This window comes from Hyperolius riggenbachi, chromosome 3, assembly GCF_040937935.1.
Source record: "Hyperolius riggenbachi isolate aHypRig1 chromosome 3, aHypRig1.pri, whole genome shotgun sequence".
In the NCBI taxonomy this organism is placed as follows: domain Eukaryota; kingdom Metazoa; phylum Chordata; class Amphibia; order Anura; family Hyperoliidae; genus Hyperolius; species Hyperolius riggenbachi.
Window position 1 is genome coordinate 415417069 of NC_090648.1, and position 26858 is coordinate 415443926.

A 26858-nucleotide genomic window follows, 5' to 3' on the forward strand; every position below is an offset into this window, starting at 1 on the left:
CAAGCATGGCCACACTTAAAGGAAATCAGAGATGAATACTTTGGCACAAAATAAACATATCCCCCGATAGATTTTACAAAATAAATACTATACCTGGTATTTTCGTCGCTCTGGTGTGCCGGTTTTTGTATTGTTTTTTTTTACTAAAACTCCATGCAAAACACAATTCATCAGAAAAGCATATTATTTAGTTGGCTGTGTGAAATAACCATTTCTAAAAACCTCTTATGACTAACAAATATAGATTAAAAAAAAGTTTCTCAATATACCCTTACATCAGCAGCTCCCCCCATCTCATCACAGCTCTCTGTGATGCTGCGACTGTACATAACAGGAAAGCAGAGCCAGAAAGGGGCAGGCATGGGCTTGAAAAGACATCAGAGAAGACAGACTCAACTATGATTCCTGCACCGATTGTCGTTACCAACCCAGATCAAAATCTTATGTTTATGGATACCTGGCAGTCAAGCCTGGGGGTCTCTGTTTTCTTCATAGTTGTTAGCAGAGTTCTTTTCATGAGAGCCAAGTAGGCTCTTTGATAAGACCTGTTGGTGTAATTCAGTTGATAAAAAGAAGTTCCTTCCTGTGCCAGTGACACCCAAGTGTGAACATGCCCGTTGAAAGGATACCATTTGGTGATCCTAGCAAAAGCGAGCTTCCCACACAGCAGGGCTTTAGACACAGCGGAGCCATGTAGCCAGCCTCAGGAAGACATGTAGTATATGATTTTTAGCCTGTTTAAGGAATACCGTTTATATGAGAGGTATGACCGTTCTGCTGGTCTGGATCTGGTGAATATTTTAATATTAAATTGGTGCACTGACACCCCCAGAACCCGAGGTATTCAGATGTTATGTACTAGAACATGTTACCCTAATCAAGTTTGATGTCCTAGGAATTATCATATTCTGAGGAATATGAATCTGTGGTTGTTATGTGTGTGCGAGAAGCATAAGCTGAGATATGGAAAATGTCATATTTTGTGGGCACAAGAAACCCACCCAGAAGGTTAACCGCACCCTGTCCAGCCCCTGGGCTGAACCTGAGACCCCACCCAAAAATGTGGGTCATTCAAAAGAACTTGGCAGGGACTCCTTCCCAAGTCCTCCAAATTCCATCTCAATGCAGGCATGCTGCTGCTCTGAGGATCGAGAAGCGGCCATCTTTGTTTGAACTCTGCTCCAGAAACAAAGAAACTTCACGTGTTTTCCCAGAAAGGACATATTTTCACCTGACCTTAAGTATACATATTTTCTTCCTTTTTTTATTTTTTATACTGAACTCCTATTGTCTCCATAATTGTTGATTATAGTCATTTATTTGTTCAGCTACCCCTATTATTCAGCCACACACAGAAAGAATTCTAGCTTCTGAAGATCGCTAGTGAGAATTGTTTTTATTAGTCAGAACAGGGTGTGTTTTAACTGTTCTATTTGCAGGTATTCGTATCAGGCAGATTGGTGCTTCTCTTCCCATCAAAAAGAGATGGTGGCAGCATAGTATTATGTGTTTAATAGATTGCACGCCTCCCTCTGGTCTGTCTGCTGCCAAAATTCCAGCAGTTTCAGCTTATCAATTGCGTCCTCAAGATTGGATGGTCTGTGTGCTGAAACTGATTGGAAGGCATTGTGTGGTCCGGCCACTAGGGGATATGTGACAGCAGGGTATGTGTTTTCTCTAATGTCCTTTCAGAAGCGGGTTAGACCCGTGATATGCATTAAGGCGCTCAGCGGCGATTATCACGGTCCTCAGCCATTCCTCATGTAAGTTCCTTGCCTTCTCACTCTGTCACTTTTCACTCCAACTTGCACGGATCTGCTTCCTTGTTTATCTTTGTAATCGCAGAGTTTTCACTCTGCCCTCCCTACTTGACTACAGCTTTGTTATTTGGTTCTATATACCTTCACTATACATTTTTCTTTTCGGATCACTGTGCAATATATAATTCTGTATTTGTTACATATACTTATGGACATCTTTATCATTATTTATGGGCTTTGTGACTTATGATATACATTTTTTGATACTGTGATATGATATTTAAGAATATTATGATATATTATTGAGGTGTTGTTGAGGATCTATTACTGTATTAATTCCCACTTTTGCACTAATTATTTATCCTTAACACAATAAAAAAGAATTTGAAAAAAAAAAAATTATTTATCCTTATCCCGCTGTAGTAACCGTCGGTGATTTTAGATGTTTTTATATGTGTTAACTATTCCCAATAAAATTTGTTATATTTTGAGATATAATTCTGATTGGTCTGGTGCTGTTTATATTGGGTACTTTTTCTTGTTCTTCCTGTGTGATATCATATGCCTACTTAGCACATTCCCTTCTCAATTAATTGTTCTATGAATTAATCTTGGATGGTGCTCATCTATAATTTATTGTTTAAATTTCTCTAATGTTCCCACTGACTTATATATGGTAAAATGCATGAGGGTGCTTCATCTCTGGTACACTTTAAGCAATATTATTCAGGGTCACTTTGAAATAATCCTGACACTTTTTATGATGTAATAAAGTCAGAATACTAGTCACTATTGTATTACTGCAGAATATTGTTTAAAAACTTTGGGTTTTGCAACCGCAGTTCACAGTCACGTCCACAGTAGCAGAGCAAGCAGGCTAACAGTCACCAGCAAGCATCCCCCAGGCAAGACTACAGGATAGAATGTAACTAATAGCAACTGCAGCCTATAGTTACGTTCCCAGAAACTAGAGTAGCAGGAATACTACAGTCACCAACGTGGTGATGGCAGAATCCAAGCTATCTGGATAATGGACTTCACTGATCCACCACGGATGCAGCGAACATCCATCAAGCATGGAACTAGGCAATACACAATAATAAGAAAAATAACAAACGGCTCAACTAACGGATAAATATAAGCAAGTCTGCATATATATTTATCAAGAGGTAGCTAAAGCACAAGTAATAAGGTCGCATAGAACTACAATAACAGAACTATACAGAGTAACAAGGTGCCCAGTAGATCAGCATATTGACCACTATGACGGGTGAGGTATGAAATGGGAGGCAGACTTTTATGCTGGCATCAGCAAATGGATGCAGGTATGCAAATCTCCACATAGCTGAATGGTAATCACTCAATCCTGAGCTGGCTTGATTACCATTTGCTAGCTGACTGTGAATGCAAAGGACCCCCATAAGAAATACATGCAGAATTATGTAACAACATGCATGCAGGAAATCCAGGGCTATCTGGCCGCAGCTCAGCTGAAACGAGCAATTGGTGGAATGATCACAGCATCCTGAGCTGCCCAGAACTGCAGAGCAATTGCAAATGACAATGAGACCCATTGCAAATGCACAACCGAATGCAAGCACATAAGCCAGAACTGTCCATTTGCAGCTCCACTACAACATACAGAATACGCTACAGGAGGGATCCTTACAACATCTACATACAGCAAAAGACTACACTAAATGAGAAACCTCTCTTGATAACATGCAGATAATACGACCCAGCTGTCATAGAGAGGAAAGCAGATTCAGAGGTGGTAACTATGATACTCATTGAAAAATTAAGTGACAGCAGTAGCAGACAACAAGCTCTTTAAGGCTTTTTGCAATTATATGTTGCTAAAAAGTACTTTTTGGTTTTTTTTGCAGCCAACTCTGCTTTGACAGCTTGGGATATGTGCTCTATTTGTATTGTTGGTACGGTTGACACTGTCACCAGTGGTAGACATGGGCAGTTTTATTGTGTTGAATCTAAGTAGCCACTTGGTCTTCACCAGAGGGTTACACAAGGGTCAGTGGATCACTTCCATTAGTGGGCAGTGAATTTTCTGCTATGTCTTTGAACATGCCAAGTCCTGTGCATTAGCAGAAGGAAGTTAGTGCGCATGCCTCCAATCAGGTTGATGTAAACACATACACTTAAGATCACGCAGATGGACAGGAACTGTAGCAGGACTGAAAGTATGATAATATGGGGAGTACAGACTGCCTAGAGTAGAGACTTTCCATATTGCTGCAGGGGTAATTCGTTTCACAGGGCAGAAAGCTTGTTACTCATTTTCAACACCAGTGATTGGCACCCAATTTGGAAACTCCTGCCTCATAATATTAGCAACTACTGTATATACAATTATTTTATATGTACATATTGCATGCCTGTATTTGATCAATTAATCCCTGTCTACTATAGAGCTGAATTAAAGAGGGTAGCTGTAACATTTGTACCTGTTGGCAGTTCCAGCGTCGGAGCAAGCAGTGTTAGCCGCACAGTACAGCGGCGAAATGCCATTTTCGCCTCCTGCAGCGGCATCCCTGCGGTGGTGTTTGATCGTGCGCGTCCATCCTGTACTCTTAAGCGGGTGCACGCAGCTCAGGGCCGCTCTTATGCACTCCGGCGGCGATATTGATTGCTCGGCTAAGCAATCAATTAAAGTAATAGTTCACCTTTACTCTGACTTGGCTGCAAGGGTTGTTGGGAGTTGTAGTTCGTGTGTGTGGCTAATTAGGTTGAGTTTTGCATATAAGCACTTCCTGGTCTTGAGTTCCCCGCCCATTATAGCTTACCTGCCTTGGGAAGTTGCTGGGTGCTGTCTTTCGTTTGAATTTTTGTTGTGACCTTTTGCTGGTACCTGGATTACATATTTGGATTCATGCCTGGACTGACTCGGAACTTCCTTGACCCTGCCTTGCCTTGACCCCTTGTACTTCGCTTATCTGGTCACTGTGTATGACCTCTGGACTGTTTGTTGGATATCCTATTGCAGTGATGGCTAACCTTGGCACTCCAGGTGTGGTGGAACTACAAGTCCCATGAGGCATTGCAATACTCTGACAGCTCTAAGCATAACTTGGGGAGGCAAAGGCATGATGGGATTTGTAGTTTTGTCACAGCTGGAGTGCCAAGGTTAGCCATCACTGTCCTATTGCCTGCTGATTTGGTACTTCGTTTTATCTGATCTACTGTGTATAACCCTGGATTGAATGGGACTTGATTATTACACCTGCTAACACATTTAGAACTGTCTTGAACCCTTGCAGATTTGGTGGTTGTGCAGTTCTGGTGTTATCATTGCCCTCTTCCCCTCAGCTCCTGCACTTTGCGCACACAAGTCCTGGGTGTAACCGAAGTCAGGTAGGTGCTACTTGGTCACCTCCTGTTCAAGCGGGGACGCGCCACATAGGGTGAGGAGTGCAGCAGAGATTGGGGCATAGGAGCTGATTGAGGGTGAGAATACTTCCAGTCCTCACATGGCCACCAGATCCTGACAGAAACATTTCAGTTTTAGTGGAGCTTCAGTTTAAAGTCCTAGTTAAGTATATTCGTTTTAATGCATATTGTCTAGTACATCATCATCTTCAATGAACAACGTTAAGGCCTCTTGCACACTGCAAGCGATTCCGATTCAGATTCCGCTTTTTAATCAGTTTTTGCATCCAATTCCGATTCCGATTTGCAGTTTGCTCCCTGCACACTGCAAATCGGAATCTGAATCGGATGTAAAAACTGATTAAAAAGCGGAATCTGAATCGGAATCGCTTGCAGTGTGCAAGAGGCCTTAAAGAGCACACAAACCATTTTTGACCTACTCAATTTTTTAAAAAATTATTATTATTACCTCCCTGACTGGCTTTGCAATGTTGACTTCCTGTGCTAATTTCAGATAGAGCTTGGTTGGACTGAGCAGCAGTTTATAAGCTGTTCTTACTCCTTCCCCATCGTCACCCAAAGAATCTAGTCAGGTGGAAGCTAAAAGAAGGCACCAGCCAGACTTTTACTGTAAACATAGAGCTGACCCAGCTCATATCCTCCCGGAGCCCCACAGAAGGTGGCTAAGATCAGGTGATGGCTCTGTGCAGAAGTAGAAACTCCTGCTCTGCTGACAGCTCTATACTAGGTGTACAGATTTCTGGTCATGTGACTGACTTTTCCAAAGGGAACTTCTCTGGAACAGCTGTATCAAATAAGAAATTTGTGTAAATTCATCATGTTTACTAGCAATAAAAACTCCAGCGGATTGATTGATGGCTTGAAAACAAAAGGAGTGTTCGGTGTGAGAGGTTACAAAGCTGTATAAAACATTACTTGGTAGAGTGTGTGTAACTTGTCAGGCTATAAAGTGGATGCATTGCCGGTTTAGTGACTGAAAAAAAATGCCGTAAATATATAACATCGAACAGAATGGTAGTACACTTTTATTGTAAAATGCAGTTTTCTGCAATAATAGTGGTCCTTTGTGAAAACTGCACTGTAGAAATGGTAAACAAAACTGACTTCATGAGTGATTAATCATAACAACTAATGAGCATCTCTGTTGTAATCAGTGTCCTTTGCTTAAGAACCTGTCTATTCAGTGGGCTGGCTCATTATGTGTTTATACCAACAATAAAATAACTGAAATCTCCGGTTCTGTCCATTTCAGGTACTATTTCTGAGCAGCTTCTAGATAAACTGCGCACTCCCATTGCCTCTTCATAGCACAGGTATGATTTATAGCTGTAAGAAGAATGTAGGAGACTTTTGGCTGCTGACCATGCCCCAGTCTGCTATAACAGGGATGCCTACCGGGGGAGCACTTTGGAAACTATAAATGCCTATTCTCAGAAATTCCAGTTTTATTTTATTTTATTTGTGCAAAGTTTCACCAGGAGAGGTCACTACTACATTACTATATGTGGTTTCTTCATTGCCTTGCATGTAGTCAGTATCTTGAGGTGAATTCTACATCAGAACTTTACTGAATATAACATCATGATTTAAGTTGCAAATTTTTTACAGAATTACTTTATACATTATTTAGTCAGTGTTTGCTATTGTAAAAATTTTCTTCTCCCCGATTTACATCTCATTTTAAAATGTATCACAGGTTGTGTCATCTTAAAAGCTTCAATGCAACGTTGCAGAATGTTTGCTTAAAGGACACATCCCAGGAAATAAAAAAAAAAACCTACTTACCTGAGGCTTCATCCAGCCCCTGGAAGCTGAAATGCCCCTTACCGCAGCTCCGGTGTCCTCGGGATCCCCTTCATTGGAAATGCAAACCCCGCCAGATCGGCATCTTCTGCGCCTGTACGAGTGTGTGGCCGTGCTGCTTACGATTGCGCTCAGGTGGCTTGGAGCATTCTGCACAGGCGCAGTAGTTCTGCAGAACACTCCAGGCCATGTGAGTGTGGTGAAGAGCAGCGAGCTCACAGCGGCACAGAAGATGCTGCCATGGCAAGATTGGCGTCTCCAACTGATGGGATCCCGGGACACCGGAGCTGCGGCGAGGGACAATTCGGCTTCCTGGGGCTGGATGAAGCCCTAGGTAAGTAGATCTTTTTTTTTTTTTTAAGCTTCCTCGGACCTGTCCTTTAAGCCAAATACTCACCTGAAGGGGAACCTCACAATGACGTCTCCCGATGAACAAGATTCCCCAATCCATCTTCCTGCCGACGGGAACACACGACACACACGAACGAGAGTTAAAATGATCAAGGCACTTTGCGAGTCTTTTTGATTGTGTCGTGGTAGATCTTCCTTTAGGTTACCGGTGCGCATCGGAAAGCATTGATCGCTTAATTACACGCCTATACCCATGATGTGGGATTAAGGAAACAATCGCTCATTGGTCAAATAATCACCAGTTGGAAAAATTGCTGTAAAAATCACAGTGGGTACGAACCTTGTGTGTGGGCTACATACCCATTTACAGCAATATATAGATACAGGAAGTAGGTATCCTGAATAATATGTCACTTTAGTTGATCTTCAATTCGTGACTTCTAGGTTGAAATCCCAGACATGACATTATCTGTGTGGGCTTCCTCAGAATTCTCCACTTTCCTTCCACTATTGAAAAGGATATGCATAGGTTAATTCTCCCACAATTTGCCTAGACTATGGTGGTAGGAACATGTGAGCCCCTCTGATGGACTGTTTGTAATGTTGGCTGTAATCTGTCAAGCACTGTATGAAATGTGACGGTGCTACACAGTATATAAATGCATTTCATGATGACTTTCATTCTCCATGCAAGTATACAAGTAGGCTGTTTGTAATGAATATAAGATGCTTATATGCAATATGTAATTTCCTCAATTAAGTGGTAAAATGAGTTGTGGTAAATTTTACAAAAAAAAGATTTATCTTACTGTAAGTCACCACAGAAAAGCTGACTTTTGGGGACTGTATAAAATGGCTCAAAGGTGTGTGCGTTTGGGGGGTGTCACCTTATCCACGGTTAATATACTGGAGGTGATGTTTGCACCCCCATATGCAGTGCTGGTGTTGGAGTGTGCTGGGAGTTGTGGACAGCATAGCTACCTGTCTAAGCTTCAGTTTGCATCCTCTCATCTTCCCGGCAGCTTCTGATATGGCTGCTAGAGCCCCAGGCTCACTGCAGTCACATGACAGTGAGCCTGGAGCTCCAGTGGCCAGGTAGAAGCTGCTGGGGAGATGTGGGGACTGAAGTTTGAGCGAGGAGAGCTATATATGAATGCTTCAGCATGCTCCAACACACACCCTGAATCCATGCCATGCTCCAAAGTGCACACTGCATGGGGGCTACGGCTGCACAATGGGGGGGGGGGGGGGAATCGTATCGGCAAATCATAGCTTTTAGCCTATTTTAGACCAAGAGTCGGGGGTGGGCTTATCCATGGACAGGCCTATGCACAAGTATATAAAGTGTCTATTCGTTTTGACACATAGCAAAATGTTCCAGCATGACCAGATTTAAACATGCAAGTCCAATTCCTTCACAGGGTGTATTACACTCCCCAGAGACTGGCATGGTTTGACCCAACAAAAGATCCATATTGTCCCGAGTGTTGTACCAAAGTTGAGCAGCTCCTATTCCTTCTCAATAGAGGATGCTCAATCAAATTTGATATAATATGGTCGGTCTGGTTGGGCAGAGAGGAGCTAGTGGGAGGTGGTGAATGAGAGATTATGGGTAGTGACAGTGGAGGCATGGAAGGTCCATCTCTTCTCTTCTCTTTTCCTCCTCCTTCTGTCTCCATTTCTTTTCTTACACTCACAAACTGGACTGACAGGACTGACTGACACGCTGGACTGATAAGAATGGCTGAATGACAGGACTGACAGGATTGACTGAGAAGATGAACTGACAGGACTGGCAGAAACTGTGACCGAAGTCACGTACAGCATGGGAACATAACACAGCTGTCCAAGACTATGGAACGGCACTCATATACATACCCTACAAAGAGGAACAGATCATAGTAATATATTGGTTCTCGCTTCAGAAGACAAATGTAGCCGCAGTGGTGGGCAGGGCTACGGCACTGGTGCGAAGGCCAGGGTTCAAATACCCTGGCCTTCGCACCAGTCAGTCCTGTCATTCAGCCATTCTTATCAGTCCAGCGTGTCAGTCAGTCCTGTCAGTCCAGTTTGTCAGTCAGTTCTGCCATCAGCCAGTCCTGTCAGTCCAGTCATCATTCAGTCCTGCTACCTGTCACTCCCGTCAATAGCCAGCCCTGTCAGTACAGCCTTCATTCTGTGCTGTTGAATGTCAGTCCAGCCTTTAGTCAGTCCTCTCACCTTTCAGTCCAATCATCTGTCAGTCCTGCCTGCCGCATCAGTCCAGCCAATCTGGCCTGTCCTTTAGGCCTTCCTTCCCTTATTGCAGGTTTCTCCCCTTCTGTTCTTCACATCACTGGTATGGCAGCCCTAGGGTTCATGACATGGTGGGCACCAGGCAGCAAAGTAGTCCATCGCCTGCTAGGGGTGACAGCCCATCATCCCTTGTGGGGTGCACTGGTGAAGACTGGTACTCACTTAGACCCCACTCCCTAGGGGTGTCTGCACCAATCACTGGGGCTGAGATGAACAGGATCTTGACACCAATACTGTAAAATTTACTGGAGGCTGCTTCCCAGTATTAATGGAATGGTTATTAAAGCAAACCTGTGCTGATACATACTTCAATCTCCTCCAGATCATCGCCACTGCCCAGACCCTCTGAAAGTTTCCGGCTGGCTCTTTTCCATAAACAAGCTTGGCCGCACTGTGTAGGTGCATTGATGAGCCGCACATGCATAGTAGCACATCGCCACTCATGCATGTTGGAAAAAAAGTAGTGCAAGAGTGGCTCTGTGGTACTGCACAGGTGTGGGCCTTCACAGACTGGAACACAGCCGTGGGAACCTCTTTGACAAGCTCTTCAAAAGCCATGAGGCACACTTTACATTGAAAGTTTTCCTCACTTCTGGGGTTTCCGCGTATGACGCAAAGTAACTGCAACATGTCGTACTGCATACAGTGTAATAGCCTCCTATGCTATCACTACTTCTGTGGTGGGGTGTGGTGCTTTTCTGTGACGCAATGCCACCTACCGCCACAAATGTAAGAAGAGCCTCAAACTACAGTACATGATGTTAAACTGGAAAGGTTCTCAGGAAATTGAAAAAAACTCTTGCTTAAAGTGGACCCAAATTAAAAATACAAGATTTCAGAAATAAAATCTATTTTCTAAATTATAATAATAAATAAATGCCTTTTTTCAGCTGCATGATGACAAATATAAAATATTTTACATTTATTGGAGGAACCCCTCCCTTCCTTTAATATTGCCGGGACACAATCCGGCAAACTGGTGGAGTAAGAGGTGTCCAGCAAAGGAGGAATTGCTAATGGCTGCTACCTGTATAACCCTAGTTGTGGATAGAGGAGGGTGAAAAGCATGCACTGAAATGCTCATAGGCTTGAAGGAGTGTTTATTTATCTTTGTATGTGTCAGAGTGGTGCAACTAAATATTTTGAATTTAAAAAATGTTTGGTTTGGCTCCGCTTTAACTGCAGATAATGGTACATAGATGTGCAAAAACAGAAATCTGGGCCACTATCCATATACAGGGACTTTCATTTCATACTATAGACAGCACAGGAATCAAATGGTAACAAGCTGTAAGCAAGAAGGTTACATTGATAGGGCAGACAAGAACATCCATATAAACCTTGCAATTTTTTTTCCATTGTTCCCCTGAAGCATCAAAACATAAGAGCTGCAACAGGTATATGTAGCACAGCAACTCGTCCTGGGATATGGACTGATGCACAAAGGCACTGGGCATATGGAGGTATTTTACAGACTGTGATGAGTTTTGCCAGTCAAAGCCACCTATTGACCTACACAGGTCAGATGACTTGGTGTTTTGTAAACAATTATTATTTAGTATATATAAAGCATTGTCATATTCTGCAGAGTGTATACTCTATCATCTTGTCACTAACTGATTCTCAGAGGGGCTCTTAATCTACAGTAATCAGTGCCACAGTCATATGTCCTTCATAGTCTAGAGCCAATTTCAGGGCAAAGTGTATCTGTAGTGAAAAAAGAGACACAAATGGGTACTTGCCAGAGCCAGATAATCCAGAGGCCTCGCCCCCTCCTCTTCGCTTTTCCAGCCCTGGGACACCCCGTACCACGTCAACAAGGGCTTATCAGAGCTTGTCTGCACAGTGCCATCTGCGCAGTATCACAGAGCCGAATGGGCTTGGCTTTTTCCACAAAGCCTAAGCAATGTCTCTTTGCTACTACACAGACGCAAGCCATACGTAATCCTGTGCCTGCGCAGTATGGCCACACTTGTTCGCATACAGGAGTGTGGCCGCAAACATCTAGGAGTCCCAGCACTGGATCGGTGGTCTGGAGGAGGATGTGGAGGATTCAGAGCCTTCCCTCTACCTAGGAAAGAATGGCCAGAGGAAACCCAAGCATACATGGGGGAAGAATACACAAGTCCTGCTAAAACTTACATAGCAGCACAACAAATACATCTTCTTAAAAAATAAAAAGACACCCAGTAAAGATATTTTTGCATTATGTTCTATTTGTAAGATTTGTGCTGCTGAAATTAGTGAATGATGCATTTTGTTGATAATAATTAACTTACATTTCCTGAGCACATATAAAACTGCTATTTAGTATACAGTTGTCTGCTACAATGTATAATTCTTGCTCTGTCACTGCCCTTGCCTCCCGCTGAACCTCAGACACTTTCCTCTTGCATGGCAGAATCTTAGCTTCTCATGCAGAAACAAGCAAACAAGTGTCTCACTATTTGCAATGTGACATACTGACCCTCTTTAAAGAGATTTGACATGGACCTCTTGTGGTGAATAAGACTTTGGACAGAGATTCTTGGGAGGCTTGGGGAATGACATAAGCTCTATCATGACAGTAATACATTTCAATGTCTCTATTCTCTCTTGGATGGAATAAAAGTGTATATCATCAAAATCAACAGCAAAGTAGAGATGTTAAGGATAATGCTGAAACTCAGATGACCGCAGGCTCTTGAGAAATAAAACATCAGCCTAGAATAATGAAAACGCTGGCTAGTGGATAAACCATGGACTGAAGTCATGATACACTTTGTTTATAGTAATTAAGGAAATATGACATTACACAATCTATACTGTAAAACACAAATCCTCTAGAATCCTCTGAGGACTTCTGTGACCTTATAAAATATGTTCAGATAGCATGGAATTCTAAATTATAATTTGATTTCTTAATACACCTTTTTCAAAATGAAGACCTGGAGTTTCTGAAACTTTCCTACTTTTAAAGATCATGCTAAAGCAAGATTAAACTATGACATAATATTTAATACAAAATGTTTCCCTACTTTTTATTGCTCATACAGTTATCATGTTTGCTTTGCTGTTGTGCACAAGTATTATTGTCCATTTACAAATTAGTTTGTACAGTAGTTTGTACAATAGTTTGCCATGGCATTTTATTGCATAACTGCTGCATTTATATATTTTAATGTCATCACAAAGAATTTAATGTGTGCATCAAACGCCAAGTAGAACCTGACAAATGTGGCTTTGCAAATTTGGCCTAATTGGCTTATCACGAGACATTGCTCATGCAAATATGCATTTGCTTTCACATGCCAAAATATTCAGGGTCTAAAACTAATACCTCAAAGCTGTTGCCCTATGGGGATTAGTTCATGCTACATTAGCACTATTCAGGAGCGCCACGTGGAGGCTCCCCAATGCCCCCATACAACCGGGGAGCCACGGGGCCCCAAGCCCACTCACTGCGTGGAAACCACAGTGGCACCCCAGAGGGGGAGGCTGGGAGGTTCAGGCGACACCCCCCCCCCCCCCCTTCCAACCCAAGCATGGCCAGTGCCGGGAAGAGCCGCCTGCACCCTCCTCCCAAAATTTAAAAACAGGCACTTACCTTAACGTCCATTGCGTTCTGCTATATGAGCACGACTTGGGAGCAACACATGGGATAGGAGTGAAGCATGAGCCACCCCAAGCTGTGGAGCTCAGGAATGGCTTACACACAACACTCCAAGGCGGGAGGGCAGGTGCAGACAGCCTGCTCCAGGGCTCTCACCACCTAGAACAAGCCATCCACCACCCGCCTCCAAAGGGGAAAGAATTAGAATCACATCACAAAGAATTTAATGTGTGCATCAAACACCACTATTATAATGTACCTAGCAAAATTTCTCTACTGATTTTACCTTCTGCTGTCCCTGCTGTCTAAAATACTGCACAGCAATGTTTATGAATAGTGGCTGTATAGCTGCTAAGCTAAGAAGAAGAAGATAATGTTATCACTTGATTTCAGATCAGGGTCGTTTCTAGTCTTTTTGTCACTTCAGGCAAGAAGTCCTGCCACCCCCTCCAAAAAACAAAACAAAACACGAGCACTGAAGAGTATGGAACCATGTGGCGTATAAGGTGGATGTTTAACCACTTCCTGACCGCCTAACGACGATAGGTGTCGGGAAGGTGACAGCCCTTGGACCGCCTAACGGCGACAGATGTCAAGTCCTGGGCGGGGTTTTGCAGGGGATCGCACACGCTCTTTTCCGTCATCAGTCTACCAGCAGGGATTGCCGCTATTAGACTGTTAGATGGTGAAACCGCCGTCTATTTATATTGTACAGTGCTGCGATCTATTGTAGCGCTGTACTGTGGACAGCCATGTCACTCGGGTGTCCCCTGGAGAGGCTCAGAGAGCGATCGGCTCTCATAGGCTGATGCCTATGAGAGTTAATCGCTGTGATTGGCTGGCGGGGGAGGAAAGGAGGGGGAGGGAGGGAGAAATAAAGAAAAAAATAGTGATTTTATTTAAAATAAATTAACAAAGAGTTAATTTAAAAAAACGAAAACTTGCAGCAGCGATCAGGAAAGGGGGGGTTCATTTGTGTGTTCATTTTTATGACTCTGCAGTGACCTATTAAAGCTGCAGAGCCCTGAATTGCAAAAAAATACCCTGGTCACTAGGGGGTTGTAAGCCTATGGTCCTCATGTAGTTAATACAGGGAGTCCCCACAATACAAACAACCCGCTGATCTTGTAGCATTTTGTTGCACAGCCCATTTCTGTGCTCCCCCAGCTTGGTTGTGAATACAGCGCAGCAGAAGCTGTGCTCTCACCTCACCGCTGGAACCCAGTGCTGTGCTTCCACCTGTCTGCTCACCCTAGTGCCCAGCATCTCCTACTGCATGTAGCATGATTACATGCAACATGAGGAGAGTGAGGTGCCAGCATTACAGAGAGCAGGAGACAGTCAGGATGGTCACAGGATGGTACAGCACTAAACTCTGGTGGGGAGGTGAGAGCACAGCTTTTGCTGCTCTATACTCTGCATTTACACACTGAGCTGGGGGAGTGCAGGAGAAGGATGGAGACGGATAGTGGTACAAAGGGACATAGGTAGGCACAAAGGAGGGCAGAAGGGGCCTAGGCGCAGTGGGACAGAGGGATTCAGGGTGGGGGGGTGGGGCAGGGGTAGCACAAGGGGTCAGAATGAGGCAAGAGGGACAGAGAGAGGCACACTGAAACAGGAGGAGTCACAAAGGGGGACAAAAGGAAGCACAGGAGGACAGAAGGAGGCAGACCGGGACTGAAGGAGGAACAGGGAGCATGGCGCCCCCAGGACCAATGGCACACCAGACATTGGCCTGGAATGCCGCTGCCTAAAAATGTCCCTGCTTTGGATCTAACTTTGGCAATAAACTTCCCACTGAAGAAGAAAGTGCTGTAAATAATCTTTTAAAGAAGAAATACTGAGTTTCATACTTAAAGAAACCCCAGACCTTTAAGAGCCTGCTTTTACACATTGCTGGTTGTTTCTTACATTATACTAGGCAATTAGGCCCTTTTAAAAACAGGGCACTAGAAGCATCGACCACCGCATGCTCTCATTATGACCCCTGTGAAGAATAGCTGTTAGATGAGCATTTTAGGTGCTGGTACTTCTTAGGCTATATTCAAATGGGCACTGAAAATACTAATAGGAAAGAACCCATGATGGCACATTACAATCTAAGCTGTCTGGCAACTGCAGGTATTGGTATATAACACCAGATACATGTAGTTTAAATGTAGTTTTTGGTTAATTAAAGTTAGAGGGAAAAACTGTTAACCCTTACTCACCTCAATTATCTGTAGTCTCTTCAGATCCCTCCAGGCTCCTTATTCCATCTGGTCTCCTCTCTGTCTTGCTGCTGTATGCTCCATTGACAACTCCAGTCCGATCTCCAGGGAGCATGCGCAGTGGCGTAGCTAAGAAGCTCTGGGCCCGGGTGCAAGTTTTACATTGGGGCTCCCCCAAGCATCCTATCCATAACAAGTGATAGGGCAGACCAAAACCGATCAAGGACAACCACAGTGTCAGGGGTGCAAGAAGGGGATGGGAAACAGTGTGTTAATGATTACTACTATACGAAGCATCTATTGAAGTGAATATTATCAGCACTAGACCAATAAAGAGCAAACACTGTGTAAGAAAGAGGGCCCTTGGGGCCCCTCTGGCCCAATGGCCCCGATGCGGTCGCAACCTCTGCATCCCCTATTGCTATGCCACTGCGCATGCACTGTCCATCCACGCACCCCCTATGTACTCTCTCCAGCACAGCTGCGTGACACCCTCTACTGGGAGCATCCTGGGTATGAACAGTTCTGGGTCTTTCCAAACTGGTCATGCCCAGGATGCTAGCATAACCAATGTTCACCCCTCTGGAGGCAACCAGCTCCATGGCTTGGGCTGTCCACCACTAAGCACCCAGAAACTGGTGATGTCACTATGTGCTAAGGGATATTCACCCCTTCATTAGGCACCTTATTTAAGGAGAATGGGGAAGGAGGTGTAAAGAAAAAAGAAACTAAGAAAGGTTGAGAGGTGGAAAGGGAGTTTAGAGCTGGGGTAGAAGGAAAAAAATGGAATAACAGGGATAGGGAAGGAGTGGTAGGAAGGAACAAAGTAAATGTTAACAGGTACACCACACCAAAGTGGTCAAATCCAACTCTTCATTTATTCCATTAGAACTTAAAGTGGTGAGTGGAAGATCCAGAAGATTTCCATTTCTCATAATCAACCGAATGAAACTCTGAGGACTGGAGAATAAATAACTCAGATCAGGCCACTTCAGTGATTCAACTTTTGAAAAAGTAACACGTTTTAAAATGTCTGTGGACACTATGAGTTTAGGATTATTGGAAAATGTTCAATTTATGTTCACTTAATCTAAATCTGAGGTGTGTTTTACCACATAAACCATACACAAGTCACAAACCAGCAAGTAAACTGCATAAGTATTAAAACAAATGATACATTATTGGTCCAACCCTTATGACAGAACTGGTATGTTCTGAGAGATATGGCACTTGCCTGATCTTTCACCTTAAATTCGAAGCAGGTTGTTCAAAGGTAAATTCGAAGCTGGGCACCGGTATAGCAGCAATACTATGCTGCACGCCCTGTGTAACAGTAATTTGGGGCTCTGGTGGCTGCCAGACCGCGAATTACATCTCCCTCCAAGTTGCAACAACTCGGAGGGGGAATAGTATTTACCGCCACCTCGGAGTTAAACGGCAGAAGAGAGAGACGTCATTCGGCTCTCCCTGTGCCAAACTGAACGGCGCCCATATAATATGTACTCCCTTAAATTATCTTTACATAATGTTTCAGATGGTGCTGTATCTAAAATCACTGTTCCCTGCTAAGCAGTGTGTACTGGTCTATGGGAATGAGAGATGTACAAGGAGTACCACGCAAAAAGAAAGTTCTTGAAGGGAACTATAAGTATTGGGAGATAGGCTGATTGCTACAGAGGAGGCCAGCAACATTGGTGTATATACTTTAGATTTCCAGCTGAGAAAAATATAAGGTGTGTATGTAGCTAAGTCAGCAACTTGGCTTTGTTGGATATCTGTCTGCTTCTGATGATGATAGCTGTCACCATGTTAACAGACAATTCCCCTTGTCTTGCCTTGCCTTGATACACTTCCACCATCGTCCAAAAATAAGACTGTTCAGATTAATGTTACTCACCCACATGTTTCCAGCTGTACATTTGGCAAATCAGATGCAACATTTGATGTCTACCTACCCTGCTTGAATTATCCAATAGTCAATTTTGGAGTGTCACAGGAACACTGTTCAGCCATTTGGTGGACATAGTGATTTTTATCTTCTATGTGTCACATAGGTCTGGCATTTGTGGAAAATAACCCCTAATGCTGTGCACCAGAGCCTATAAAAAATGACTTCCTGTGTTTATTTGGGTATATTTAGCAGTTTCAGCTGCATGGGATAGGCCCATTGGGGAGGTGCAGGGGAAAATAGAATCTAAGGAGTTTGTAGAAACAGATTCAGTAGACCTCACTGTTTTATACAGAATTATGACATGTCAGTTACAGGTGACAGTGACTGCTATAAGAAAAATAAAACTTGGAATGATGCTGCAGTGAAGCTGACACCAGGTTGGGGGAACTCTCCACAAAACAATGTAGAGAGCATCACAAGCACAACATGCAATCAATAAAAACATATAAAAACTTCAATGTATAACCCTATAACCATAACAAAATGTTTCCAATCTCGTTTCAGTGGCCAAAAGTAAACAGACAGCAAAGAAGGTCAAGACACACCTGTTTTTTAAGGAGTTTAAACGTCTCAAGCACACAGTAGAAAGAGACCGTAAGTAAAAAATAATATTTATAATCTCCCTGATATTATAAATGTGAAAGTTTGGATGTTTGTTATTCAATCATGCAACCAGGGGCGTACCTAGGGAAGATGGCGCCTATGGCAAGCACTGTAATTGTGCCCCCTCGAGAAACCCCACAGCTGCGGGGGGGGGGGGGGGGGATGGGGTGTTGAGTGAGGGCTAAGGAGGAAAGAGAGAGATAGGGGGAGAGATTGATGGGTAATGCTGTATCCACACCATGCAATTTTTTTGGCAGATTTACTAGCCAGATCGATTTCCCGCATGTCCGATCTGAGAATCAATCAATTTTTTGAGCGATTTTCTGAACAAACGGAAATCGCTCAGAAAATCGCTACAGAAAAATAGAGCGATTCTCAGACCTACCATGCTGGAAATAATCGATCTGGCAGGTAAATCTGCCAAAAAATTGTATGGTTTGGATCCAGCATTAGGAGTAAAGATAAGGCTGGGGGGGGAGATGAGCTGAAGAATGGGCTGTGGGGGAGGAAATGAGGGGCTGAGAGGAGGGGCTGAGAGATATGGGGAGAGGAGGGATGAGGGATCAGGATGAGAGAGAGGCTTACTATGCTGGAAGGTGGGGGGGGGGGGGGGGAGGAGACAGTTTCCTATACTGGAAGAGGAGGGGGGGGGGACAGCTACCTATACTTCAGGGAGGGAGTGAGGTCTTTCATACCTACCTCGGAGGTCCTGCTGATTCAAAACACAGAAGATCAGTGGCATGCTGCTAAGGCTCCTCTGCTGTAAAATCCTCCAGCCCCATGTTGCCTGTTCTGCCTCCCTCATCAGCAGCTGTGGCCAGATTATTCAGCACTCATTTCCCCCACCACGTGTAACACAGTTCAGTGACAGGCAAATCTGCATCTCTCCCCTTCCTGCAGCCACTCTGTAATCCTCTGGTTGGGTCTGTTTAGAGAAGCAGGAAGACCAGCCAGGGGATTGCAGAGGAGCTGTAGAAGGGAAAGATGCAGATCTGCCTGTCGCTGAACTTTTTTGTGTGACCCGTGGTGGGGAAATTGTCCACACCAGTTGAGGAGAAGGGAGGGAAAGCAGGCAAAACGGAGCTGCAGAATGTGACGAATCAACGTTTATTCGTCCTAAAAAAGTAGTTAGAGCCTTATAAAATATTCCCTGTCGCCACTATTAAAAGTGACAGCAGAGGGAAAGGCTTGGTTTATAAGAAGATCAGGGGAGCCAGGGGTTAACAGTCCCTCTCCCTGGTCAAATGCTAACAAACACTGGAAATGCATTGCTTCTCCCATCCAAGGGTGGAATTTGTCACCTAGCCTTGCTGGGTAGTTATATAGCTCATCCATCAGAGGAAGGTGAGACATCAGCCTGACAGAACCAATCTATGCATCCACTGGTAGACAGCCGGGCACCGACCCAGCAGGAGTCCGACACACATAGCTGCCTTGTGGCCTGAGTTGAAAGGAGACAGGAATGATCCTTATCACGCCATCTAGCGGCACCCAAGCATTCAACAAACTGAAGAACCTATATTTAATAAATAGGCACAGTTTGGTAATATTTCTGGTGTTCCCAAGATCGCAGTTCCCTCAAATTCACGGAGTTTATTAGATTCCACATGACACTGGTCCTGAGAGATTTTCAGCCCTCTGGATCTTTCGGAACCAGTGCCAGTAAGGTGAAAGGGGGGGACGGTGCTATTAGCGATCCAGACTCCTCGTGTTTGGTATTAGCAGATTCACACACTTACGCTGATTGTGAATATTCATTCGGGTTCTTGATATTACCTACGGGCATGCTGAGAGCGGGCAAAATATGAATTGGCCCAAAACCTCTCCCTGCCTAAGGGGGCATTGCCTTATTCAAATTGCAAGGCTGGACTTGTATGTGTCATAACTCCTCCCACCTACAGTGAGGAACAAAACTGACATGATCCAAAAGTCCAGTGTCCTTTACCTTCAATCTGATGCCTAGTAACATCCTGGCAGCCCGCAGGGACACGGGCCAACCTCCATCTTTGAACTTTCTAACAAAGGCCTGTTGGCCGCATGGCAACCGCCATTTTGGGACTTTCGCCAAAGACTTGCGATTGCCACATGGACTACCAATAACGGTATTTGAACTGTATATAATCAGACATTCTGTTCCTTTTCTTCCCTTCTCTCTGTCAATCAATCTGTTCTAAAATAAGCTGTGTGTATGTAGTTTAGAAATAAACTAACGATTTTATCGTTCAGTCTTGTGCCTTTTCTGGTCATCTGATTGCTGCTATAACGAATCTGCCCTCTGAAGAGTCAGTCATACTACCGCATTGTTTTACGATTTGCTTATAAATTGTTGATTTGCTAGCTAGGTTGTAAATAACCGTTTCTTCCTTCTAGGATTAGCTAGTACCAGATTTCCTGTGCGAAATCGATAACTTTCGTTTCTCGATTGTAAATACAATTCGAGATTGCATCATATAGGGACCCAGTAACCTTTCTTTAACGTCACATTGCTCACAGTCTTTAAGCCGTCGGAAGTGACTATTCCCTGAACGGTGACTTGAGCGTGTTGAACGTGATTGGGCTGGCTACCGTATTATGATAGTGGGAGTCTCTTTCCTCCCTGAACTTGAGAGAGTGGTGGCAGTTTACTTTATTTACCCGATTTCCAGCGCGAAATCGATATTTTTAGTTTACCGATTGTATATACAATCAGAATTGTACATGTATGGGCACCTCCAACCAATCTTAACCGTTTACTACGCACACAGTGAATTTGCCTCCAGCAGTCTCTAGTGCATGAGACCTGCATGGCAACAGTGGCCTAGTAATACGGGATTGGTGGATGTTTGTCCCATTACATATTGTCGGCAGCTGCGCGACCAATCTTTATTGTCAGTCTGTTCACCGTACTTCCTGCGTATGCTAACGGGAGCAGATTAGACGGGATTGGCACGCTCTGTCGCCCTTTTCTTTCTTACCTCTGACGATCCAGCAACCGGTCTCGTTGACCGTCTGCGCCCGTACTTCCTGCGTACGCTAACGGGAGCAGATCTCGACGGGATCGCGGGGCTGGATTGTCACATTGGTGGGCAGTGGTGGTGATGGCACACCCCAAAACCAGGCATAGCCAGCTTTTGGGAAATCAGAGCGCAAAGATCTGACAAACTCAGTCTTTGCAACCAGAACAATAAGACAGTGGTCATTAAGTATCCTGTCTTGCAGAACCGAAGTTCTGGGCACAAAACGGTACACATTGATAGCAATAGATTGGTCTACATTTTTTAACTTTTTCTTTGCTATATCCTACTCTTTCTTGTACTCTTCTCTTCTGAATGTCTGATTCAGTTCAGTTTCACCAAAATTGGTCAGTTCCTGACGTGCAAGCCCTCTGCGAATCGCACGGCATTGCTGCTTGCAGCACAGACAAGGCTGAGCTGGTGGCATAACCCCAGAGATGGAATCCTTGTCGCCACCTTGCTTAATGCCTCCATACACCGCAGTCCTGATACCCCCGGAGTGGTTGGCAAACCTGACCGGCGAGGATCTGCGCATGTACCAGGAGTTCCGAGAACGGATGCTCCAGCGTGAAGCAGAGCACCAAGCGCGCCGGCGCCAGTGGGATCTCCAGATCAAAGAGCTACGGCTCCAGCGTGAATTGGAGTTGGCCCAGCTAACCCAATCAAATCAGCACTCTTCACTATGTGTTTCGGTGGAGAGATGCGAACCTCTACCCGTGACCCCCACAGCTAAACTTCCTGCCATGGAAGAGGGCACGGAACGAGACTTTCCTGTATGCACCTCTGAGAGGGCGTACCATCAGGTTCCTGTACTTGACAGCCAGAGAACCCTGGTGCTGAACAGTCACAGAACACTGTCCCAAGACTTGGAAGGAGGTAAGCCTACTGCATTCGCTCCTCCTGGTCCGGCGAGCTTTGTGCCACTGAGACCTGCAGCTGCTGCTATTGCTGCATCCCAGTCTGACACACCTGCCATTCGCACGTGTAATCTTTGTGGCGCAACTGGCCACATAAAGTTCTTCTGTCCCAAGAGGAAGAGAACGACCGTCCCTAGCCCGAAGATGGCTAGCAACCCTGATCCGTCACCTGCATCACCCTCTGCACTGCCTGTCAGCGTGTCAGAGATGCTCTACGGTTCCGGAAATCGTCACAGTGCTCCAGTGGACGACCAGATCATCTTTTGCTCCAGTGCTCCAGAAGCAGATGTTTCCTTGGTCTGTTCCGACCTTGCCACAGAGGAAGATATTCTCCCACAAAAGCTCCTCACCCTGACTGAAGTCAGGCCCAACCACCACAACCCTGTTATCCCCGGTCCCGAGAAGGCCGGATGGGGGGTGGGTTTTCCAGAGCGGGCTGTTGCTGAGTTTCCCTCTCCTCCTGTGCTTGGCACTGATCTAGGCACGCTTGTGTGCCCTTCGGAATTTTCTGCTGATATGCAGGAGTTCCCAGCAGGACTCCCTGACCACCAGGTACTGTACAAGCCTTGGGGAAAACAGGGAGATGTCAAACCCTTACCTGCTATTGCTACTGTACCTAACGCCGCTGGGCGGGAGGTACCCTCAGATTTATATGTACCAGCAACTGACTGTCTTTTATCTTTTTCTGCACCTGTTATTACTAATGAAATTGCATGTGTCAGTGATAATTGTGATAGAAACGCTGTACATTCTTTGGCCATTACATGCTCTATGGCCAGCCGCATGAACTCAGAGCTGACAGCAGGGATTCCCTCTGACAATTCTGACTTTCAGGCGGGTGACACTCATGCTAAAAATGACATATCATGTTATGCAAATGCTTTTGATAATGTTGTGCATGTTTGTGAGAGTACGCTGGGTGACGTTTTCAGTGTCACCGGTAGTCCGGACTCAGGACTATCTGGAGGAGTCTCGACTTCCCCTGATATCTCTGACCCCCGGACCAATGTCAATATTGACGTGATTTTGATTTACCCAAAAGCTGATGTTTATTGTGGTATACCTGTGCAGACAGACACACACAGTACTGTTGGTAACCTGAGCTCAGAGCCTGCAGGCATTCCTGTCAGCTCTGACCCCCGAGAGTTTGATTTTCAGCAGCTGACCTCAGATCACACTAGGCAGCTGACTGAGACTTGTAGTCCCACATCCGTGAGGATACTACAGAGCGACTCCAACCTGCGTGCGCTTAGTGGCCAGACCGCTAAGCCGCCAGCAGTGGAAGCTCCACTACAGGTGTACAGGGAGAATGGTAACTACTCCAGTGAACCCATTCCCCATGTAACTGACACCCCAGGTGAAAGCACGGTCCATGTGGATCTGTTAGAAGCCCAGTCAGATAGAACGCAGTTAGTTCTGGGAGAGCACGGCCAATTAGAACAGGAAGACACAGGTCCCCTGCCAGGCTTGATAGCTCCCACACGAGAATTGACGGATGATGTGAAAGTCACCCCCCACCTCTCGTACTCCCCGAAGGCCTCGCTGAAGCGCACTGCGCCCCCACAGCGAAATCTTCGCAGCAACCCTGGGCAGGATACAGCAGTTCACAGAAGGGACCCGGGGACTCACAAGCCCTTATGGCAGATCCCCTACAGCGCCTCTCCAGAGGTGCAAGCAAAAGTGAAGATGAAGTATGAGGAGATGTTACAGATGTCTGTCCTCCGCAAATCCTCTAGCTCACAGACCACCATGTTCTGTGAGGCCTATAGGATGCCGGACGACATCCCAGTAACTGTTGCGTATCCCATGACTCCCCTCGGTGATCTGTTGGATTGGCTGGCATCCGCCAACTACCTAACGATCATGGATCGGAGCAACGGATACTGGCAGATTCCAACCGTGCCAGAGGCGCGCCTGGAATCCACATTCACCCTGCCCTTGGACTTAAACGCCTCGATGCGGATGTCTTTTGGTAGGAGGAATACACCAGCCACCTTCCAACAGGCCTGGAACGACCTGTTGAAGGGCAAACACGGTTGTACAGTCACGTACCCGGATGAAATCCCTGTGTTCTGCCCGACATGGGAGCAACACTGCGATCACTCGTCCCTGGTACTAGGACAGCTGTCAGCTGACACTCTGACCGTTGAACCAGACGCAGATCAGATTGTCATGACAGAGGTACAGGCCTCTCTGGAAACAGTGGGATACTACAGGATGTTTGCTACGCCCTGTAGCCTCCTGACTAACCCACTGACCAATGCCACGGGTAAAAGGCAACCCCCCAAGGTCAGGCGCAACCCAGCCTTTCCGGATGTGGCGTACCAGACCCAGCAGACAGTGGATTGCTTTACTCAGAGTCTTGTTGACTCCTCCCCAGCTAATCTCTTAAAAGGGGGAGGTGTGACGAATCAACGTTTATTCGTCCTAAAAAAGTAGTTAGAGCCTTATAAAATGTTCCCTGTCGCCACTATTAAAAGTGACAGCAGAGGGAAAGGCTTGGTTTATAAGAAGATCAGGGGAGCCAGGGGTTAACAGTCCCTCTCACTGGTCAAATGCTAACAAACACTGGAAATGCATTGCTTCTCCCATCCAAGGGTGGAATTTGTCACCTAGCCTTGCTGGGTAGTTATATAGCTCATCCATCAGAGGAAGGTGAGACATCAGCCTGACAGAACCAATCTATGCATCCACTGGTAGACAGCCGGGCACCGACCCAGCAGGAGTCCGACACACATAGCTGCCTTGTGGCCTGAGTTGAAAGGAGACAGGAATGATCCTTATCACGCCATCTGGCGGCACCCAAGCATTCAACAAACTGAAGAACCTATATTTAATAAATAGGCACAGTTTGGTAATATTTCTGGTGTTCCCAAGATCGCAGTTCCCTCAAATTCACGGAGTTTATTAGATTCCACATGACACTGGTCCTGAGAGATTTTCAGCCCTCTGGATCTTTCGGAACCAGTGCCAGTAAGGTGAAAGGGGGGGACGGTGCTATTAGCGATCCAGACTCCTCGTGTTTGGTATTAGCAGATTCACACACTTACGCTGATTGTGAATATTCATTCGGGTTCTTGATATTACCTACGGGCATGCTGAGAGCGGGCAAAATATGAATTGGCCCAAAACCTCTCCCTGCCTAAGGGGGCATTGCCTTATTCAAATTGCAAGGCTGGACTTGTATGTGTCATAACTCCTCCCACCTACAGTGAGGAACAAAACTGACATGATCCAAAAGTCCAGTGTCCTTTACCTTCAATCTGATGCCTAGTAACATCCTGGCAGCCCGCAGGGACACGGGCCAACCTCCATCTTTGAACTTTCTAACAAAGGCCTGTTGGCCGCATGGCAACCGCCATTTTGGGACTTTCGCCAAAGACTTGCAATTGCCACATGGACTACCAATAACGGTATTTGAACTGTATATAATCAGACATTCTGTTCCTTTTCTTCCCTTCTCTCTGTCAATCAATCTGTTCTAAAATAAGCTGTGTGTATGTAGTTTAGAAATAAACTAACGATTTTATCGTTCAGTCTTGTGCCTTTTCTGGTCATCTGATTGCTGCTATAACGAATCTGCCCTCTGAAGAGTCAGTCATACTACCGCATTGTTTTACGATTTGCTTATAAATTGTTGATTTGCTAGCTAGGTTGTAAATAACCGTTTCTTCCTTCTAGGATTAGCTAGTACCAGATTTCCTGTGCGAAATCGATAACTTTCGTTTCTCGATTGTAAATACAATTCGAGATTGCATCATATAGGGACCCAGTAACCTTTCTTTAACGTCACATTGCTCACAGTCTTTAAGCTGTCGGAAGTGACTATTCCCTGAACGGTGACTTGAGCGTGTTGAACGTGATTGGGCTGGCTACCGTATTATGATAGCGGGAGTCTCTTTCCTCCCTGAACTTGAGAGAGTGGTGGCAGTTTACTTTATTTACCCGATTTCCAGCGCGAAAGCACCTCCAACCAATCTTAACCGTTTACTACGCACACAGTGAATTTGCCTCCAGCAGTCTCTAGTGCATGAGACCTGCATGGCAACAGTGGCCTAGTAATACGGGATTGGTGGATGTTTGTCCCATTACATATTGTCGGCAGCTGCGCGACCAATCTTTATTGTCAGTCTGTTCACCGTACTTCCTGCGTATGCTAACGGAAGCAGATTAGACGGGATTGGCACGCTCTGTCGCCCTTTTCTTTCTTACCTCTGACGATCCAGCAACCGGTCTCGTTGACCGTCTGCGCCCGTACTTCCTGCGTACGCTAACGGGAGCAGATCTCGACGGGATCGCGGGGCTGGATTGTCACACAGAAGTCCACAACTGAGACTGGTCATCTGAGCTCTGCAGTGCGATGGCAGCTTCGGTAATAGGATGACACAGCAGAAGGGAAGGGGGAGGGAAGCTGCTCCGTCCCCTCACATAACGCTGAAACTCTTCCTGTGTTCTCTGCACTGCACAGGAAGGAGTAGAGACATGCGCCCCCCTAAGCGCCTGGAAGGTGGCAGCACCCAGGGCATTAGCCACGCATGTACGTCTCTAGATACGCATCTGCACGCAACAATGGCTGAACGGATTTCAATGAAATTTGGCACACACATAGTACATTACCTGGAATACCATATAGGATACTTTTTATCCCCTTAACCAAAAATTGGGCGGAGACAAATACAAATTTTACTGGGAAAATGTAAACTGCAGCCATTCTTACACTGTTAATGGTAGGGTTCTTAAACTTTGCACAGTTGGTCACTGGGTGACTGGGATTAATATTCAGAAAAGTGGGTGGAGCCTACAAAAGCCAATCAAAATTCACCTATTGATTTTCAAGGTAATTATTTAATTGCTGCCATTCTTGCACTGTTAATGGCACAAGCCTCAAACCTGGTACAGTTGGTAATTGGGTGACTGGGGTTGAAATTCAGAAAAGGGGGTAAAGCCACAGCCAATCAGTTTTGTTTCATTTCAATGC

The 26858-nt window shown here is 45.2% G+C and overlaps 1 protein-coding gene across 2 annotated transcripts in view; it reads left to right on the forward strand.

The window, feature by feature from the left end:
- Positions 1 to 26858, forward strand: part of ARHGAP26 (Rho GTPase activating protein 26) — a 1021369-nt gene that overhangs the window by 100459 nt on the left and 894052 nt on the right. Inside the window, exons 1-2 of one of the 2 annotated variants that reach the window (XM_068277501.1) lie at positions 16387 to 16430; positions 17872 to 17961. In XM_068277501.1, the coding sequence (XP_068133602.1) occupies position 16430; positions 17872 to 17961 (91 nt within the window). In that variant the 5' untranslated portion in view covers positions 16387 to 16429. Of the gene's footprint in view, positions 1 to 16386; positions 16431 to 17871; positions 17962 to 26858 lie in introns of those variants that run through there. The other variant, XM_068277500.1, reaches the window with a different exon arrangement.